The sequence below is a fragment of the Amblyomma mixtum genome, chromosome 2 (assembly GCF_055824585.1).
Source record: "Amblyomma mixtum isolate Tamu chromosome 2, ASM5582458v1, whole genome shotgun sequence".
Classification (NCBI taxonomy): domain Eukaryota; kingdom Metazoa; phylum Arthropoda; class Arachnida; order Ixodida; family Ixodidae; genus Amblyomma; species Amblyomma mixtum.
This window is the reverse complement of record NC_143013.1, coordinates 96,945,870-96,967,573: the sequence shown is the minus strand read 5'-3', so window position 1 is coordinate 96,967,573 and position 21,704 is coordinate 96,945,870. Positions and strand designations below refer to the sequence as shown.

General features: G+C 47.2%; 1 protein-coding gene across 4 annotated transcripts in view; it reads right to left on the bottom strand.

Moving 5' to 3' along the window:
* Positions 1–21,704, bottom strand: part of LOC149360223 (RNA-binding protein RO60-like) — a 36,274-nt gene that overhangs the window by 7,860 nt on the left and 6,710 nt on the right. For 3 of the 4 annotated variants that reach the window (XM_089572211.1, XM_089572212.1, XM_089572213.1), the window contains exons 3-7: positions 21,035–21,281; positions 18,448–18,698; positions 16,722–17,000; positions 6,395–6,634; positions 2,357–2,547 (exon numbers count right to left, since the gene is read on the bottom strand). In XM_089572211.1, coding sequence (XP_089428337.1) covers positions 2,374–2,547; positions 6,395–6,634; positions 16,722–17,000; positions 18,448–18,698; positions 21,035–21,281 — 1,191 coding nt within the window. In that variant the 3' untranslated portion in view covers positions 2,357–2,373. Of the gene's footprint in view, positions 1–264; positions 418–2,356; positions 2,548–6,394; positions 6,635–16,721; positions 17,001–18,447; positions 18,699–21,034; positions 21,282–21,704 lie in introns of those variants that run through there. The other variant, XM_089572214.1, reaches the window with a different exon arrangement.

Here is a 21,704-nt window from a genome sequence, read left to right as displayed (position 1 = left end):
CCTTGTGTTTTCGTCCTTGTGTTTGTCTCTGCTGAGTCCTCATGTTTCTGCACAATTTTTTCAGTATGCATATCAACCAAACAGCCCAACTTTCTGCTCTCCCGGTTCAAAGCTTGGCATAGCTACGGCGGAGACCTAGGAGAACTCAAAGGGGACTTCATCACTGCACTGCTTCCTTCAGTCGAAAATCACCACAAGGACAACGGTCCCTTGTAGGAAGGCAGAAGAAGAGAGTGCTTGGGCAAGAGCTGCGACCGGACTCACAGTTTGGGACGATGGGGTCCTCAGAAGCGACCGGTGGCAAAATCCTGCAGCAGCTGCAGGGTGTGACCATCGCAGCCCGCCACGTCCAGCATGCCCAACTCATCAGGCGGCGCCAGGGAGAAACCCTGGCTGCACATGGCGCACACTGCGAACCTGCAAGCACCGGCGGAAAAAAGGGCTGTGGTACAAGCAAAAGCTTGCAGGCTGGCCTAGATGTTTAGTAAGGGCAGCCTTCGTCAGAGCAGAGCAGACCACTTAGCACACAACTGAAGCTCCAGTTTGGACTGTGTGGCAAAGGCTACTGTGGCACTCCTGGCAGAAAAACAACCCTTATAAGTGGACAGTTTTTGGTGCCTTGCAGAAGTAGAGATATTGTATTTATTGTATAAACGCGTGTAAGGGCCGCACCCGTGTATAGGCCGCACCCCGTTTTCCCGAAGGAAATGTTTAAAAAAAAATAAATCCCTGTAAGGGCCGCACCCCGAACTTTCCACGACCCAGGTGGGAATAGCCTTCTAAATGCACGCGCCGCGGCCTCCATGATCAGCTCCGGCTGAGAGCAAAAGTGCGCTAGATCGTGGAGTTGATCGCGGAGCCACGCACGCGCCGTGGCCGCCGCGATCTGCTCCAGCGGCGCGCCGTTGCTCTGGCCCCACGCACACAGGAGCTTCCAAGTGCCGTCCATGGATGGCGCCCGAGGCCGCGGTCGTCATCATCATCATCGTAAACTTTTTTCTCCGCCGCGACCTCCCGCCATCCACATCGACATCAGCATCGCCAGCTCCAGTTTTTTGTTGTTTTTGTGGCGTGTGAGCGTGCTCGCCGTAGCTGTGGTTGTAGCTTTCGCGTGCTGCCGCCAAGCTTTGCAGTTTTAGCACGATGGGCAAGCACCTTAATAGCTACACGGCTGGGAGTTAGCTCTCGAACCCACAAGCGTGCGGCGGGCAGGAAATTCGAAGCGGCCGAGGAGTGCGTCCGATGATGGTGCAACCAGAAGGATGCATTGAGAAACACAAGCTGCAAAAAACCCGCTTTCCGAGGCAAGCCGTGCGAGTTTCCTGAACTGTAAGAAGAGCTGCTCTGCTATGTGATGGAAGTGCGGAACAACGGCTACGCGCTGACAGCGGACGTGCTGCGCGGCTTCTTGTGGGGTGAGCGTGCACCAGAGCACAGCACCAGCTCAGAGTTGAAATACTCGGCGAGTGACGATTGGACGCAGAATAAATGTCTTTCATTTCCTGGTTGGTGTGTTTAGCAAAAAAAAATTTTTTTTTCGTAAGTCGCGTGTATGGGCCGCACCACCAAAATTGGCCCTCGAATCTGGAAAAAAAAGTGCGGCCCTTACACGCATTTATACGGTATACGTGGTGTAACACCACCTGCACTGGTCTCGTTAGTACAACAGTGAGCCCAAGGGCAAGTTTCACTCGTGAGTTTGCCAGTCATCTGAACAGCGGTAGCGGAGTTTAGTGTTCCATTTCATCTTTCATAACGTTTCATGCATTTGGCCTCCATCGACATGTAACTACTGCAGCCAAGATTCAATCCGGCATCTTTGAACTCAGCAGCCAAACGCTGTAACCACTGAGCCACCGTGGCGGTTGGCCGATGGTAAGCCTGCTTGAGCTTTGCTGTAATAGCTGGTGTAAGCTATCAAGGTTTCAGATGCTTAAGTACGTCCCCGATGAGGATCGCAGCCACTCTGCATGCCCCCATGAAAATGTGTGGCACCTCAGTGCTCAATGTAACTGGATCCCGTGTCCGTAGACCATCATTCTATTCGAGATTCAGTGCCTTTGCCCTAATGTGTACTGTGACCATCACGTCCTCTTCTTTCATATTAAGCGAGCATTCGTAATAAGTGGGGCTGTTATAAATGGGCTCCTCGCCTGTATTACACAATCCAGCAGACTTAAAGCTAACAAAATTTTACTCCACAAGACATGACTGCTTGACAGCGGGAAAGATTTTTTTTTTTCCCTAGTAGGCGATGGCGGACCAAGTCACTACTGCCCTCAGTGTTTTTCAATCCCTCTTTCCTGTCACTTAAGTACAAGATGGCCTGATTTTGCAAGCTGCAGCAACAAACGTGCAGAGGGGCAGCTGCTCTCACCTGGTGTCAGGCAGGCTGCATGCCTCCCGGTACTCCCGCAGGGCCTGGGCCGGGTGGAGGGCGAAGCTCTGGGTCTGGTTGTCGGTGCACACCAGCACCAGGTCAAAGGGGCGCCCCTGCTCCTTGGCCCACCGCAGGGGAAGCGACACATCCACCGGACCCATGGGGGTCTGCACCACACGCGAAACACAGTCAGTTATGCACCCCCCCCCCCCCGAGTCTGCACGTCTATCCCACTTTGCCCAGTACGTTGCATTGAAAGGCATAAAAACGGTGCAATGATGCTGCAAGTGTTGCGAGTGATTGATAATGATGCAGGCGAGCAATTTTATTCCACATTGGAGGTGATTTCATATGTCATCTGCCTGCAAAATGTGGAGTTTAGGGTACTGCAACTAATGATGAAATTTTGTTCAAGGGAAACACGTCTACGATGCTTCTTGTACTATCAGCTTCAAATGAAACGCGAACAAGAGAATTTAAAGGCCAACTGCAAAACTGGAAGATATTACTCTAGGGAGGCAGAATATTAGAGTGTTTGATATCCGCATCGAAGGCGTAAACACCGCTATTTTGTAAGTGTTAATAGGTCACCTGTAAATTCCTCTCCAGTCGCTAATAATTTTTATTTTTTGTGTGGACATTTTAAGTGCTTCGTTCGGGTTTCATTTGATGCGATGGCACATGTAATCTATGACAAGATTACAATTGTTTGCGTTGCAAACTCGGAGGTTTTTTTCAGAGTGTGTGCTCTAGCTAGGACTTCTTTCTTCATTTCAGGCAAATTACGACTAGGCTGCTTTGTTATGACAACTACAGTGGAACCTCGATTATACGACGTTCAGGGGACCGCGCGAAACCGTCGTATAATCCGGGTGTCGTATAATCGAAAATCAAAGAATGCGGCCAGTGGCGCTCGGCCTTGCGCCGAAAACTGTTGACCGGCTTCAAGCCCGCGGCAAGTACGCCAATCAGATTAAAAAAGACAAAACCCAGCATTTGTTTGAAACAGATTTGCAAAAAAATCTTTATTACCGTTTAAAAAAAATCGGTAATTTTTTTTTTTTTTTTTGCACCTTTGCCCAACCTCGGCGCATCAACTTTCTTTCAAGGGCTGCCACGTCGGGCAGTAGGTCGCCAACATCGTCGCGCGCGCAAGCAAAGCGCCGGATGTTGTCGACGCTCTGCAACACGTCCGCCTGCAACACGTCCGCGTAACTAGGAATGGGAGCGCAAACCTCTGCATCGTTGTCCACTTCCTCTTCGTCGGAAGTTTTATCGTGGGGCACAAGCATCCATTACTTCCATTACAAAAAGCGCCGTGGACGCCGCTGTCCTCGCTTGGGCGAGCGCGGCCTCTCCCGCTTATCTGTTTTTTCATCAGCGTCGGCTCCTGCGGACGCATCTGTTGCTGCGACCGACGCGCGTCTTATCTTTTCTCTTTATCTTTCCTCTGATCTTTTAACTCTCCTCGGCAGCGGTGGTGGCTTGGCTCACGCCAGTAGGCGGGCCCGTGCGCTTTCCTTTTCATCCTTCTCTCAGTCGCAACAACAACAGGCAGGCCGCGCCTCCTCGGGACTCCGACTGCACAGGCTCGACGAAAAAGAGAGCAAGTGCACTTGGCGGCCTCGGCAACGCTCTCTTCCGCGCAAAAACGGGGGTGCTTAGATTCGCATGCAAAGTTTTTTTTTTTTTTTTTTTTTCCCGGCCCATCCCGGCCTGCGTTTGCTGACGACCTTTTTTTGACGGACGGTACGAGCCAGCCGTCGTACGAAGCGGGGTCCTTCTAAAATTTGCGTCGTATAACCGAGGTTTTTAATGCATTGTCTCTATGGGGGTTTTGCCGGGACCGCACAAATTCGTCGTAAAATGCGGGTCGTCGCATGACCGGGGGACGTATAATCGAGGTTCCACTGTAGCGGGCATAGCCAAAAACGTTTCGCAAAACAATGAGCCATGTGCTAATGCCATCAGTACTAATGTCTATAATATTTTCTTTGGGGATTTCATGCGTGATGTGCATCTTCAAAACACAAAATGATTCCATGATCCCTAGGCTGCTGATTTCATAAACCATGGCGTTATAATATTAAAGGGACACTGAGGAGAAATTGAAGTTGACTTGCATCGACAGAATACCAGCTCCTGATTACAAAAACGCCATTCATACTGACAACAAAGCTCCTGTAACATAGAAAAGAGCAAGAACCAAAATACAGGTATCGCAGCCACAGGCCAAACTCGCAAGTACAAGCTTCATGGCGTCATAGGACAAAACAGTGTTGCTAGAACCAATAGTTCTAGCAACACTAGGACACGAGAAGCTATGAATCACTGAGGCGCAGCAAATGCATGCGCAAATCTCCTTGACGTCGCCAGATGGCGCCACGTACCCGATAGCTACGCGCGCTCCTGCAGCGCCGGGACCAATCAGCGCTTGCTCTCAGCGGTATGGGGGCTCCCGGTATTCCGCTAACGGTAACAAGGTACACGGTATGCTAAAGGCGTCTATTTGCGAGAACTTCGTTGACGACTTCGAGAACGGGATCCATTGTAACGCTGGCAAAACGCCGGTGCAAATGTAAACGAAGCGACGGCCGCAATAGCCGATAGATGCCTTCAACGTGCGGCTGGCGGTAGCTTTCTTTTCGGCTGCTGCTAGGCCGCACTGCTGGCTGCCAGAAATCACAGAGTCTGCGTTACGTCATGTGCACGTCATGTTTCACGCTACTTAGTCCTGTGTCGTCATAGGTGAATCCCAAGTTTGAATCAGAGCGGCGGGAAAAACTATTTCAACTTCAAATCCAAAATTCTTAGAAATAAATGCATCTTTCGCTGCCGGCCAAGTGGCAACAAAGCCATGAAATGCCAAACTATCGGATTTTGCTATAAAAAAAAAATATTAATAGAGCTCTCCTCAGTGTCCCTTTAAAGTTTACAGCTATTTTGAAAGTTTGTCAGAAAGTTTGTATCCGTGCATAAAAAATTGCTATCGGTGTTTTCCCTCTGAAAACTAATAGACTGGCTTCCTTGAGGCCTAAATCTGCTCCTTAGGCCAAACAATATTTGTTTGGAACTGAAATGATAAAAGGCACCTGAAAGGGATAAGTGATCTCTATTCTAATGGAAGTTCCCTGTTTCACATTGACCTGCTAACAGATAACAGGTTTAGATAACACCACTGCTCTCTGGCGAAGCCAACCGAGTGGAGGGAGCCACTTTAAATGACAAGGCTGGCATTTCACAACGGACGGCGTGTAGCAACCACATTGTGAACATGTGCCAATAACCTTCACTGCAAAAACCTGAAAACTGGCAGCAATTCACTGAATTTTCTTAGCTGACTCTCTGCATCATAAATTTACACATGAAAAAAAAAAAGTGCACCAAACAGCATGGGCAGCATTATGGCACACCAAAAATGTGAGTGGCGTACAACAGCAATGCACCTCTGAGTGGGGGTTGCAAGCTCACAACAAAATACTCATACTCATAACTTGAGCAGGAGCTAGAGTTTCCTCTTCCAATTCGCACGAGTCGCTAAGTGCAAATCAATAATGTGGCACCTGTTTGAAGATCTTCCCTCAAACCTAAACAGCTCAGCGCCTATTTGCTAAAGGATAGCACCAGAAGAATGCCTCATTTGAGCATGTTACCTCTCACAGCGACACCTGTTCAACATCTGTTCCCCGGGTTTCGCGTCAAGTAGAGCGTAACCGCAGCGTCCTTGCTAGCTCCCAAAGAGCCCAGTTTCATCACTTTTCAAGAGTATATTACAGCTGTGTGACCATCACGATGTTTCATGAACGATTCTGAACATGCTTTTACAAAATTAACCGTGAGTGTTCCACGTTTCAAAACAAACAAACTGGCTTTCACTAGGCCAGCACAGCCTATTTGGGCGTGCAGAATATTTTATTTCTTTGAATGTTTTTTTTCAACAGGACTGGTGAAAAGCAAATCGAAAGAACGCCCAAAGCAGTCTAAAGTAACGTCCAAACGTCCATAACAACCCACCTCACGCATGCGGCGACTGATGTCGGCCAGGCTCATCCGAGCGTCCACCTCGAGTTGGACGAGGCCACGCGCTGCGAAGGCCAGTGCGGTGACCGTGTCCCCCGTCCGCACCAGTGCCTGGAGCAGCAGTGCCGATGCCTCAGCCGGTGTCACCCCGTCCAGACCTCGGACACGCCCGTGCGCCATGGGGCCCCGCACGTCCACTGCCACCAGGAAGCGCTTGCCCGTTGACAGCACCGCCTGTGTGTGCGTGCCACAGAATGTGAATTGCTACCCACATGTGTGCAAGAAATTGCTAGAAAAAAAAAAAGGCCACCACCGTCTGGAAGACGAAGTAACGAGCATTAGCTGTTTGGTTTACTAGAATTGCCCCGACGTCATACTCACGTAGTTCCACCTCCATCCACTATACTAGACCGTAACGTCATCGTTAGCACGTGGCAGGTGGTTGTTTCTACAATGCTATTGCAGATGGCACTACGAGTCTTAATGCGAGATGTGTTGTTTTCTAGTTGCCACAGATGGCGCTGTGATCTCAGGGTGGTAGCAGACCCCGCGGAATCTCGAAGCGTGATGAGTAGTTGCTGCCACAGATGGCGCTGTGATCTCTGGGTGGTAGCAGACCCCATGAAATCTTGAAACGTGATGAGTAAGAGCTAACGCTCTTAAAACCTACTTTTACGCAAGGTAGCAACACGTCATTAGCATCCACCCAAGCGCAGTCATGCATGCGGCTAAAAACGAAAGCTAAATTTGTCCTGGACTGGGATCAAATCCTTGGGTGGATGTTAATAGAGTGGGCATGGAAGCACCTCTTCGACGATGATGCACTCACACGTTATCGTCTTCTTTGCGCAGCTTTCTGCTATCTTCAGCTACTGCAATCATGGTGCGGAAACGCCCTTCAAAGCCGGAACATTCGACTCCAGTGAAAAGAACACTGAATTGCCTGGACAAAGCTTCGCTGGTTTGCCGCATTCCGCCGGCTTCCCCTGCCTTTTTGCCATCTGCACTGCTAGACCAGGCCTCATTCATCGTAGTCCAGCCACAACGACATCAACATTTCGAAAAACGGACGGCTTAAAAGCGGACGCCGGGCGGTTCGTCTTCAGTGGGCATGGAAGCACCTCTTCGACGATGATGCACTCACACGTTATCGTCTTCTTTGCGCAGCTTTCTGCTATCTTCAGCTACTGCAATCATGGTGCGGAAACGCCCTTCAAAGCCGGAACATTCGACTCCAGTGAAAAGAACACTGAATTGCCTGGACAAAGCTTCGCTGGTTTGCCGCATTCCGCCGGCTTCCCCTGCCTTTTTGCCATCTGCACTGCTAGACCAGGCCTCATTCATCGTAGTCCAGCCACAACGACATCAACATTTCGAAAAACGGACGGCTTAAAAGCGGACGCCGGGCGGTTCGTCTTCAGTGGGCATGGAAGCACCTCTTCGACGATGATGCACTCACACGTTATCGTCTTCTTTGCGCAGGTTAGTCGTCCATATCTCCCTACTAAATGCTTTAAATCAGATGATCCATTTATTATTGTGCTTCCATGCCCTGGAACACTGGCAGCCTCATTTTGCTCGCTCTTTCTGTTAATGTGTGGTGATGTTGAAGAAAACCCGGGACCGAAAGATAACGATATGACTGAATTGCTCAAAATGGTTAAAGAAACCAACGAGAGATGCATCAGGATAGAAGCAAACCAAGCTAACTTATCCCAGACTATTATCGAAATAAAGCAGGAGCAGGTCTTGCTCTCTAACACCATATCTGAAATAAATGACCGTTTAGCAAGTGTTGAGCAGCAAACCGCTTCATTGGCAACCGTACAGCTAGACATGAATGAAGCACAAGGAAACATTGACCGCCTTGAACAAGATTCCATAGTCCTCCGCTCTCGACTTGATCAAATGGAAGACCATTCTCGTCGCGATAATTTAATTTTTTTTGGAATCAGTGACGACGAATCAGAAACACCCCAGCAGTCCGAAGAAAAACTTTTAGCTCTACTTTCTGAGGAACTTGAACTGCAGCTAACATCAGATGTGGTAGCGCGTGCTCATAGAATTGGCCGATACGATTCCGAAAAAAGCAGGCCACTTATTGTTAAATTCACATCCCACAAGACCAAAGAGCTGGTATTTTCCAAGCGGTCCGGCCTTCAGGATAGCGATTTCAGCTTGAGCGAGGACTTCTGCCCAGCTACTCGACAAGCTCGAAAGAAACTTCTTGAGTTCGCGAAATCACTCAAAACTAAGTACAAGCTACGTCACAATAAATTGCTTGCCAAAGACAAATGCTACTTTTATGACGCGCTTACCAACAACATACGCGAGATGCCACCCGCTAGCCGAACAGTTGATAACGAGGCCCCGCCTACCATGGCAACACGTTCTGGCCGCACTTACTCGTCCAAAAGTTAGGAACGGGTGAGGGGAAGCGGATCAGTGTCGAAAGTTTCCGTGCTGTACACGAACATTCGCAGCCTTTACAATAAAAAGGACTATCTTAATGCGCTAATTAACGATTCTGAAGCAGACATAATTGTCCTAACCGAAACTTGGCTCTCTGAGAAAATATCATCAAATGAACTGTTCGACTGCAATAAGCACTTCGTTACTTTTCGTTATGATCGAACTGATAGAATTGGTGGTGGAGTCCTAATTGCTATTAGTGAAAGTTTTCAGTGTTTTCCTATATCTATTGATTGTGACTTAGAAACAGTTTGGTGCTGTATAACTGTTGCTTTCAAAAAATTTGTCATTGGTGCCTGCTACCGCCCTCCCAGTTGCAGCACGGCGTTTTGTGAAGGTATCCATGACTGTCTTAACCAAATCACTGTACAGTTTCCTGGTGCACCTATTTTTTTGCTTGGGGATTTTAACTTCCCAAGCATTGACTGGTCCAATCTTTGTGCTAGTTCTACTACCGCTGAAGCTTCTAACTTTGTCACTGTTTGTTCTGACTTCAGTTTATCTCAGCTTGTCAATCTACCAACACGTGTAACACCATCGTCATCTTCTTTGATTGATCTAATACTTACATCAGCTCCTGACATCAGTTCTGCAGTGTTACACGTACCAGGCTTCAGCGACCATGACATATTACACTTCTCGTTTTCAGTGCCATCTACGCGAGCAAAGGGACAAAAAAAACGTATCCGAGATTACAACAAAGCCAACTTTGACGCTATTAATATGGAGCTCTCCTCATTTCTCGATGACATTTTACTAATCCACTCGAGGCTTTCTGTTTCCGAACTCTGGTCATCTTTTAAAAGTAAACTTCTCCATCTCAGTGACAAGTATATTCCACTAAGAACGATCCATCACTCATCCAGTGCCCCCTGGTATAACACCTACCTAAAACGCTTATCCAATAAGAAAAAAAGGCTCTTTCGCCAAGCAAAAATGAGATGTAGCCCTAACCGATGGTCAATATACAATCAGGCAGCACAAAACTACATAAACGCTCTGAAAACAGCTAAATTCAATTTCTTTAACACCACACTTCCTTCCTTAATAAGTACGAATCCGAAACAATTTTGGAACATTGTAAAGAGCTCCAACGATCGAACAATCACCCTGGTTGACGAGTCTGGCAAACAGGTCCCTGAAAATTTATGTGCTGCCTTATTGAATAACACCTTTTCTCTCTCGTTCACTAGCCCCTCAGCCACTCAATGCCCGCTTTTCCCTCATGCTCATTTTTCTCCAATGGACCCCATTGTTTTTGATCCCGCCGGAATCAGAACCATCATTAGTAAACTGAAACGATCATCGTCTTGTGGTGTCGATGGAATCACATCAAAACTCCTTCAGAACACTACTGAATACTGCTCTATTTTATTAAGCTTTATTTTTGCCAAATCACTTAACGAGAGCTGTCTACCCAAAGACTGGAAAACAGGGAAAGTTGTTCCTATTTACAAATCTGGCCATTCACACAAACCGTCTAACTATCGCCCCATTTCCTTGACATCAGTACCCTGCAAAATACTTGAGCACATAATCTTCACCAACCTCGTCAACTTTCTCGAATCAAACCAGTTTTTTCATCCCTCCCAGCATGGATTCCGCAAATTATACTCATGCGAAACACAGTTACTTATGTTCACCAATGATCTACATTCATTTTTAGACTCGGGGTTCATTACTGATTGTGCGTTTCTAGATTTTTCCAAGGCCTTTGATAAGATTAATCATCAACTTCTTATACTAAAACTCAGTAACCTTAACATCGATCCTGTAGTACTTGACTGGATAACTGCATTTCTTTCAAACCGCACCCAGTATGTCACAGCTAACGAGACTGACTCCCTTGAGGTACCCGTCCAATCAGGAGTGCCTCAGGGATCTGTCTTGGCTCCATTGCTTTTTCTTATTTATATTAATGACTTACCCAACTGCGTATCTAGCTCTATTTGTCTTTTCGCTGATGACTGTGTAATCTACCGTAAAATAACTAACGCTTCTGATGTGACTTTACTCCAGACTGACTTAAACAATATCGCTTCTTGGTGCTCCCTTTGGCAGATGAAACTGAATGCTGCAAAATGCAAAACAATGCGAATTTCCCGCAGTCAATCATCCTGTCCAAGCTACTGTATTAATGATTCTCCACTCGACTCCGTTTCAACTTATAAGTACCTTGGAGTACACATTGCGAATAACCTTTCCTGGAAGTTTCATATTAACTACACAACAGCCAAAGCCAATCGCATGCTTGGGTATTTGAAACGTAACTTTTCACTAGCTCCGTCTTCACTTAAAAAACAGCTATATACTACCTATGTACGACCCAATCTCGAGTACGCTTCATCCATATGGGACCCTGGCCATGTATCACTGAATAAAACCTTGGAGAGCGTACAGAATCGCTCTGCTCGTTTTATTCTCAATAATTACCACCGCACAGCAAGCGTCACTAACATGAAACTAAGTCTAAATTTGCCCCCTCTCACTGTCCGTCGTAAGATTTCTCGTATTTGCCTCTTCCATAAAATTTATCATCATAACCATCAACTCAGGACGCGCCTGATCACAGATGCTGCGCATGTTTCTGCCCGTGTAGATCACTGCTACAAAGTCGCCATACCTCGCCACAACACCATGACATATGCACATGCATTTCTACCAAAAACATCCCGTGACTGGAACCATCTATCTGCTGACCTGGTCGCTATCACCGACAACCACCGATTTCGTACTTGCCTTACTAACATATTTTGAAGCCCTTTTTCATTTTCTTTTTAAAACTTGCACTGGCGCGTATCATGATCTGTATGACTGTTCCTTCATTTTATTTATTGTTTTTTTACGTTGATGCTGTACTCTGCTGCATTCTGTTCCACCAAACTATTGCAAATTTGTAACCGACCCGTGTGCTTTGAATACGTGCCGTTTTTGTTCTTTTTTCGTCGTTGTTGTTGTTGCCTTTATATTTTTTTCTGTTTCCTTTTATTAACCAAATTGCATAGTGTCCCTTGTATTTCTGCCCCTCCCCTCTACAATGCTTTTGTAAGCCCTGAGGGTAAATAAATAAATAAATAAATAAAATAAATAAATCACTAATTATTTCCTTTTTACAAATTTGCTCCACTCCGGAGGGATCCCCCAAAACATACGCACAAACACCTTTTCAGCTTCAAGCTGTTGATAAATTCAGCCTCACCTTACCACTTTCTAGCCATCATGATTAGCTTAGTCGGTAGAGCAACAGCCCCAGATAGGCAGTGGTCCCAGGTTCGATCCTCCAATCGGGACTAGGTTTTCTTTCACTACTAAGTTTCTGTGAAGCCTTTGAAGTTTTCCTTTGTACCTGTTGGCTGTATTTGGATAGATGTGAATAAGTAGTCATTCCATTCTTACAAATCTACTATACATTGAGGTATGACTCTGAACACATCGAACCTATTTCAGCATAGTTATCGCTAATCCTGAAATTACTGAAGCCTGACACGACTAAATTTCAGGAACAGTAAGACACTGGCATTCTGGGCAGATTTTCAAGTGTACATGTGTGCAAAGGTCTGCAAGAGTTATGGAGTTCAAATGCACACCTAAAATTTGTATCATGCTTTTGACAAAAACTTTAGAAATTGACTGACTAGCTGACTGATTAATTGAGCAATCGATCTCTGAACTCATCAGCCTGATTTGGTGGACATTCTCAAGTTCAGTGAAGAGAGATTTGAAACAATGTAAAATCTCAGCCCAATGCTGAGAGGCTTCCATCCAGTGCTTCTGTGGTCATTTACATGCTCCATGACACAGCCTTGATGCCTGGTTATGAGTAACGACTAGCTCTCGTGAATAACATGTCTTGGAAGAATCGCATCTCAACTGTGTTCTAGTTTTTACACGGTGAAGGTGCCTCATACAGAGATGGGCAAACAGTGTCAGCTCGCTTCATTGTGAACACTCAGTGAGCTCTCTGCGAAACTGAACATTAACTGCCATTTGGCGACAGCATGAGCTTCCACAAGAGCTCTCATGTCCTCTTGACATATATTAACACACATGAAACCCATTTGACCTCAAAGAAGAGCTGAGGTTTGCTCAGAAGTTTGAGAATTGCCAACTCAGGCTAGCATCTACCTGAGTCTCCCTGGGATGCTGTTGGCTTCACAGCTGCTCGCAGCACGAATTGAGACATGGTTGGGCAAAGAAACACACATAAAAAGATGGTTTGGTTTGGTTTATGGGGTTTAACGTCCCAAAGCGACTAAGGCTATGAGAGACGCCGTAGGGGAGGGCTCCGGAAATTTTGACCACCTGGGGTTCTTTAACGTGCACTGACATCCCACAGTACACGGGCCTCGAATTTCTCCTCCAAAGAAATTCAACCGCCGCGGCCGGGATCGAACCCGCGTCTTTCGGGCCAGCAGCCGAGCACCATAGCCACTGGGCCACCGTGGCGGCACACATAAAAAGACTAGCATCTTATGCCGAGAGCTCTCACCATAGCCACTGAGCCACCGCGGCGGAACACATAAAAAGACTAGCATCTTATGCCGAGAGCTCTCAACAAAGAAAACACTGCAGAAGAGGTTTACAAGCCCCAAGAATTGTCTAACTGAGGAGAAGACACTGCACAAGTCTTCTTCAAGTTTTACACCACTGCCTTTGAAGAACCTTTTTACGTTCAGTTACTTTGCTTGAAGCCACTGTCATATTTGTAGTACACAGAACAGATGAAAAATGCTCAATACAGTCCAACCTCGCTATAACGAAAAAGTTTATAATGAAATAATGGGAGATAACTAAGGAATGTCAGTTCCCCTTGGAAGCTTGGTCAACATGGGCTACAACGAAACTGCGGCTATAACAAAGTAATCACTGGGCCCCCTTAACTTCATTATAATGAGGTTCAACTGTACTACCAGTGGTGGTGCCCTCATACTAACGCACAGGGCTCATACAGTCGGAGCGAGAAATACCAAACTTTCAGCAGATCGCAAAATGAATTTCCCATATTTACTCGCATAATAGGCGCACCCCCAGTTTGGTGCAAAAAACCAGATTTTTTTATTTCTGCGCATAATAGGCACACCTCGAAATTGGCACTGTGATCAATACTGTACTTACACGATTACAAACTGACGCCTCCCCTCCCACCGCCCACACCGCTCAATCTTTATTTTAACAAAGTTTTTGCTCAACTGACCAATAGTCCTCACTAGTCCTGCTACCATCGCAGCTGCTGCAGACCCACAGCATGTACAACAACATCGTGTGGAACAGCTCCACACAGTTTTCAGGGATGCTCGCTTTAAATGTCTGTTTAGAAAGCTTCATCTCCCTCCGATAGCAAGTGGCATGCTTTGCCACAGTGTGCAAAGCGGCTGACTGTGATGCGATGAGCTTTAGTTCCATGGCTTGCGCCTTAATCTCCCACACACAAACAGTAGTGAGGAAGATATACGTACCGTATTTTCCATTGTATAAGACGCGTTTTTTTTTCAAAAATCTGGCTGGTGCGTCCTATACAAGGGTGCGTCTTATATGCGTGAATTTTCTGTCTTTTGCGAGTTAAGAAATTACTCGGGTTCATGTTCAAGCTTTTTCACCGAAAAAATATTACTACCAATAACGCGGTTGTAACATGGTTAATACTTCAATACGGGGACCGCCGTGCGCAACTTTTTTAGGTGAACTTTATCATGAAACGGCGGGGTTGACCACTTCCGGGATCTTAAACACGCGGCCGTTTCGGAGGCCCCAAGCAAAGATAATGTGAAATGACAAAAGATGGCGACAGTCGCGCTTCGCGCCATTGTCAAGACAAGCCTAGAGAAGCCGATGTTTTTTTTTAGTCACCCTTTGCAAGTACATAGTGCGAAGAGAATGCTTCAGACGCGTTGCCTTTTCGATAGCGCATCCGAAGATGAAGACTTTGAAGGTTTTATGTAAAAATAAATTGTTATGGACATAGAGTTCTTTCGCTTTTTTTTCTTTTGTGCTAAAACGTGGGCTGGTATGGCCTGAATGTTGCATTTTTCGATCACTTAGTGTTGCTTAAGAACTTCTCACACGTACGGTGCATTTTGCGATGGTCGCATAAGCATGTTTAATTAAGGGGGGATGAGGGTCTTGAAAACTTGTTTTTTATTTTTCGACATAACTTGTTGAAACATAGCATGCAGGTGTATCATAGAATGCTGATTTCAAATATGCATTTAGATTTCAAATATCTCACCTGGAAGAAAATTTATTGCAAAATAGCATTCAAATTAGGTAATTTCTTACGGGCCTTTATAGTAATTTACCAGTTAAAGAATGATTTTTTAAGAATAAGCAGACATTTGCAAAGACCCAAAGCACATCCTAAAGCTTTCTTTTTTTCTTTAAACTTGATAAATGAGCAATTATGCCAAGTGTGGGCTAATTACTGCAACGTCATTTTTTCTTTCCAACTTTGTTGTTTATTTATGATCAATAAAATTAGTTTGTAGACGTTCTGTTAGCTTTAGGATGTGCTTTGAGCCTTTGCAAATGTCTGCTTATTATTTAAAAATGTTTATTTAACTGATAAATTACTAAAAAAGCCCGTAAGAAATGACCTAATTAGGATTTTTTATTTTGCCATATATTTCCTTCAAGCTGAGATATTTGAAATCTAAATGCATATTCGAAATCAGCATTTAATGATACACCCAGGTGCTAAGTTTCAGAAAGATATGTTAACAAATAAAGAAAAAGTTTTCAAGACCCTCATACCCCCTTAAGCCTCACTAGCCTAACTGGGTAAATGGGGGTGCGTCTTATACACGGGTGCGTCTTATATACCAATTTTTTCAATGACACCCTGCATATATGGCGGGTGCGTCTTATACAAGGGTGCATCTTGTACACCGGAAAATACGGTAGGTGTGCGAAGGGTTGGTAGCCAAGCAGTCAGCAAGTGTTCGCACTAGTCGGCAGTGCCCAAAAGCAGCAGTGAAGACGGTTGTAGCCAAGCAGTATCCATCCGTTCTCGTCGCATAGCCACGCTATCACTGTACCACAAGTTCTTTTACTCATCACTTAACCGTGCCCCTTATATCACGCCAGCATCATACATTTCTCACCGCACTAGCCACACGCTTCAAGTTTTTCGCCCACGTGCCCGAACTGTTACTTTTTCAGCCTCCTTCTTCCCACGTGCAGCTAAAGATTGGAACGGCCTTCCCCAGCATATCGTCGACATCACCTGTCCTTCATCATTTGCAAGCAATCTAAACAACATTTTTTGTTCATGATCACAAATAGCATTTGTCTTGTACCTTTTCTGCTAATCCCACCCCTTATGTAATACCCCGCGAGGGGTCTTTAAGGTAATAAAATGAAATGAAATGAAATCCTGCGGTGTGGCTGTCCAACTCCAGTCAGATGTCACAGAAGCGATGAAAATGGAGGCAGCTTTCGCTCTGGTGTATCGTTTTTCCCGTGACACTGCTGCGATGCGGGGAAGCCAACCTGGCTTGAGTTTGGCCTTCTACTGCGGTAAGCTGGCAGGAGCAGTATGGGGAAACGAACCTGGCGGCATTTTTTGTGGCTTACGGAATCTCGTCAAGTGCCTTCAAGATGGCGCCATAACTTTCGAGAGGTATTTCCCTGCTTTCTAGTAAAGGCCACCTGAGTTGTCCTCTCTTCAATGGCTACAATGCGCTGCTCTCGTCTGCCTTTACTGAGGATATTTTACATTACGAACTTCGGGTATACCGGGTATATTTTCACCTGTTTGTTACAATGAAGTTTGACTGTGCAGCTATGACTGGAAACGGGCTCTGGCTACGCCCCTGCCACCCAGCAACAGACTGAGCAGGGCGGGACCGGTCACCTTGAACGAGTGCTCGTGCAGGGCGGCTATGACGTCGTCCAGCTGCTGGGACGAAGCAGGGCGGTGGTGCTGCTTGGGGCGGCTGGCCTCCAGGTGGCGCTTGAGGGCGTACGTCTCCAGGGGCCCCAGCGGGGGTGGCTTCTGCTCTGTGGCCGATCGCAGCCGCTCCCGCAGCAGCCCCACCAGGGGGCCTCTAGACAGCAGGCCCGCCCGTGACAGTCGCGGCACGTGCGCCACCAGCTCGGCCAAGGGCAGCCTTCGCACCAGGCACAGCCACACCTTGTCGCCACAGCCAGATCAGAGGGAACGAGAGAGACATCAGTGTGGTCGATGGGCGAGACCGAACAAAAAGCAGCCAGAACATCAGCTGGTTGGTGACAGCACCAGCAAGATTTCAAGCCATTGGTGGATTGACTGATACAAGCCAAGTCCCACTTCCAATATATATTGTTACCACTGAACTGGTTAGTGTATAAGTGGACTTGACTCGTGCATGAATCGTGAACGACGAAGTGGCAGTGTGCTGGACAACAACGATGCTGACAGTGTGCCGGCCAACGACGATGCTGACAGTGTGAAGCTAGGCCCTTGGAGTCTATGAGCTGAGTGCTGGCCATCGCAGCGCGGCCGTCAGTACAGACTTCCCCGTAACAATATGAATCTGCTGATTAAGCACTAATCTCAATCACTGACTGCACATTCCGCAGGTTTCTGCATGCTGCAGCTCTTGCAGTGCATTTCAGCCTGATAGAGCAGTCTTGATACTTTCAAGTCGACCGCCTTAGTAACCTGGATGGGATCATTTAAATTTATGCAAAAGCTCTGGCTGCTGACTTCTGATGTGGGGTGCTGCAGTACAGCTATCTATTGAAGTGAGCCATAGTTTCCCGCCTATCAACAAGAAGATTAAATTCAGCCACTTTAATGCCTAAGAACGCACCAAACCCTTCTCTAATCCATGCGTAATCCATGCTTTCTTTTCTTGAGGTTGTCCAGCAGGAAACCAAAAATCTAAACAAGAAGGTAAAACTGGTTTACAGGCTTCTCTTGTTGGACGAATCTCAAGGGACAGTGGACCCTATTACAGTGGGGAGACAAATACGAGTCTAGACCAACTTTCAGTACAAGATGGCTTCAGTGGCCTTTTCAGTTAGCTGAGTGCCTCGCATTATTCACTTTCACATAGTCTTGTCCCATACTATACTTCGTTTCATACATAGCAGACAACGCTGCCAAAGCTAGCGCGCCTACCCACACAGGCTAAGTCCGCACGCAAAAAGTAGTTCGCCACACAACTAAAGCGAACACAAACATATTTCACAGCGACAAATCTTAAATCCCGTGACTGGCACCTCCTGGACTTCGTTTTACCTCCTGCCACATTTTCGTCCTGCGACTCGTTGAGATTTTGAGCAGCAAAAAGTACACATGGCGGTATGATACGTGGTTCGCAAGGCGAATCACTTCTACTAAATCCGTGCCCAAAAAAGTAGTTCACACTCCGTGAAATTTATGGCCTGAGAGCCCGAACACTAAGCGCCTAACAGCTTCGACCATCATTTTCAATGCTGCTACATCGTTTTATACCGCCCTTTGTATTCGTCCGAACAATGACCGGAGTTTTGAGAAGAATGAATGATACGTGGCGGAGTAATATATAGTTTCGCGGATGCACTGCTTCAGCAACCTCCGCAGCGTTGCCTGCTATGCATGAAACGGAGTCTACCTCCTTGGAGCGCAGCAGGTGGGAGGGCACGTGCTGCAGGGCCAACTGGTGCTCCTCCACCAGGCGGCCGGCCAGCTGCTCGTCCTGCGTGTGCCGCACCTCGTGCACCGCCCTCAGGTAGGCCAGGGCCTCCCTCGCCTCCTCCTCCTCTGCTGCACCTCCTCCTCCCCCTTTCTGGGCCTCCTGTTCTTCCACCAACTTGACCGCTGCCGGCAGGCCCCTCGCCAGGTAGCGCAGAACCACCGCCACACCTGCAACCACACGCGCAACACTGTACAACCTGCAATGACAAACACCACTGCCACACCTGCAACTACACAAAAGAGAGACATAGCGTAAAAACTGGAATATAGGTCGAACTTTTTGTCAAAAACTATGGCAAAGAGTCGACCCCCATCTTATATACCGGTCATCGGCAGGAAAACAACGGAAGCCTAGCAAACACGGGCGGCTGAAGTCAACAGCCTCCATCACCATCGCCATCAGCAGCAGCACGGTATGGGGACGTTGTGACACCGCCAATTTGCATTTCCGTTGTCACAAAGTTTTGGTGTGTGGCTGGGTGTTGTCGGAGTGAAAACTTCTCCCCGCAGAGATGGTGCTCAAGTCTTTTAGAAAATGCAGCACAAGCGATGCGCTAGACAACACAGAGGGTAATGCTGTTTGGGATGTGGGCAGCGAGAAGCCGCTGTCATCCGACTCGAGTTCGGACGACTCTGATGACTCGGAGTAACGGTTGCGCATTTCGTGCCCTTCTCTGTGCTGTACACCCGGACAATTCTTTAAAAGTATCGCGCAACCATTTCCTCGTGTGTTGGTCAGCACCTCATCACGGAGCGGCGAAAGAAGCGAGAGTAAGCGCATGTGTACACATGTGCGTATCTCGCTTGCTTCTCCATTCAGCGCTGTTGTCAGCGCCGTAAGGTGCTGACAAGCACACAGGTCGATGGTTGCGCGATAGTGTTAAAGAATCAGCCGGGTGTACATACCAGCAGCATCTGAATGAAAATAAATACTGTCACCATTGTGCGACCGGTTGAGTCGCATTTCTTTCAAGGTAAGGGTGTCTTTCGGTACTTTTGTCATTGAAAAAGATTATTATTTTTTTTTTTATTTTTAGAGTTGGTTAGTTGGGGGGTCAACCTATATTCCGGTTTTTACGGTAGTCCAGTTCCATTCAATACTGGATCGCATCCTTTCAGTGAGCAGGCTTCAAGGCCCACGAGTCACGAAAGGCCTTTTGACTTGCAGTACAAGTGGAACAAGGTAATACGCCGTGAGTATCGTCAGGTGGCGGCGATGGCAGTCCAGTAAGCAGGAAAGAAGACGGTGAAAGGCTTCCAAATGAAACTCTTTGTGGGGATGACTTGCACCCACAAGAACTGAACAAATCGGCAGTGGCGACAGCAACGAACACGCTCAGTAGTTGTCGAAGAACAGAATCACCACTGCTCTCTGCCACGCTCAATTTAAAGCTGGCAAAGAACTTTCGGGATGAGGCACGGAAACAACCTAATACAATCTTGAATAGCATAGAAGCAGTTGGCCATGGCCGCAGTTATTCCACATAATCTGGCTGCCTCTAGCATCAGAGAGATTGTGATAAAGCTTCATGCCAGCAGACTAGAGCATAAGCAAGCAAACATTACAATGCTTAGCAACATTACACCTCCCAAAGAAGCACTGGCCTGATGCTTTAAAACGATAAGAAAAGATAAACACTGACAATTCAAACACAAGGCATCCATTAGCAAGCATAATATAATGCTTTAAGCACACAATGCGCACAATACCTAGGCACGCATGGCACTGCTGAGATGCTGCGACTCTGTCGACAATGACTTCCTAGTCAAGTTCTCTGATTCAAAGAAGGATCTTGCATGGGCTGAAATAGTGGCGCAAAAGCTTTTCCACTCAGTCCAACGGCGGAAAATGGACACGCACACGCACCCCAGCACAGTCAACTGGCTTGTATTCCATGTGGTATCAGCACAGATTGTAGTGCTGCTGGGCAATGGCGCACTTTTGGTCCTTGATCCATAGCCGGGCAAGTCAAGAGGCTTCTTCTGCACACTGAAGATGGGCGGTGACATTGAGGTTGTCCACATCAATGACATTCGGCAGCATGGCGTCAAGAGTGGTCAATGCTTCCCTGCCATGAACCAGCCTAAAAGGTGCCATCTGGGTGGTCTCCTGTACTGCCGTGTTGTAGGCAAAGACGATGACGTGAAAGTCGACATCCGAGGTCTTGTGTTCCGCGTCAACACACGTGGCAAGCATGTCTCCGATAGTCTTGTTCAAGCATTCCCAGAAGCTGTTTGTCTGCGGATGGTATACAGTTGTCCTCCGGCGGCTTGCCTGACTGTAGCTCTGTTGTAAACACTGTTTCTGTGTCTGTGATGAGTACTTCAGGGGTGCCATGCCATGAGTGGATGAACCTGATGAAAAGTTTTGCGACTTAACTGTGCTGTTTGGCAGGGCTTGCACTTCGGTGAAGCGGGTCGCTAGTACCGAGTCGCTATGCTATACTAAACTTCCCAGCATAGCAGCAGCACAAAGTGATGAGTAACAGCACGAGTATTCCTACCTGGCCTGTGCGCGGGTGGTCGGACGTGAGCCAGCCGCAGTAGGTCGGCGTGTGTCCATCGATGACGCCGCACCACACGCGTCGTCTGTGCTGCCAGACGACGGGCCCCATTTTCACCATTTTCCACCTCACCAGCCGTGTACCAGCGTGACACCGCCCGACGGTGGGCACGGCCCCAGCCCGTACCTTCGCTCACTTCCTCCAGGTAGCGGGTGACCGCAAACAGCTGCGCGGGACACCTGCACACCTGTAATGTCCCCATCGGTCAGAAGCTGGTTGGGAACAGGTTTCCCAGAGGAAAATAAGTTTCAGAGAAGAATGCACTGCCTGAAAAGCGGCCCAGATGCGAGCAAAGGTGGGTGGTAGTGCTGGGCAACTTTTGACATTGAATATGGGTGCTACTAAGCAGAAGCTGCTATATTTACTCAAATAAAATGCATGTTTTATTCCTCCAATCATCTCTTTCAGAATGCTCCTTGAGCAACCTCAATGCCGCTACCTATCTTGAGCACGCAGAAGAAGCCCAGTCAATTCAGAACCAATGCACAAATATTGAATTTTTTTTTCGCTGCTTTTTGAAATGCCTACAGCAACCTCAACCACTATGCTTCTCTGTTATGAGGAGAAGCCAACTTCTTAAGCAGAGGGGGGGTCGGAAAAATGTCTAACA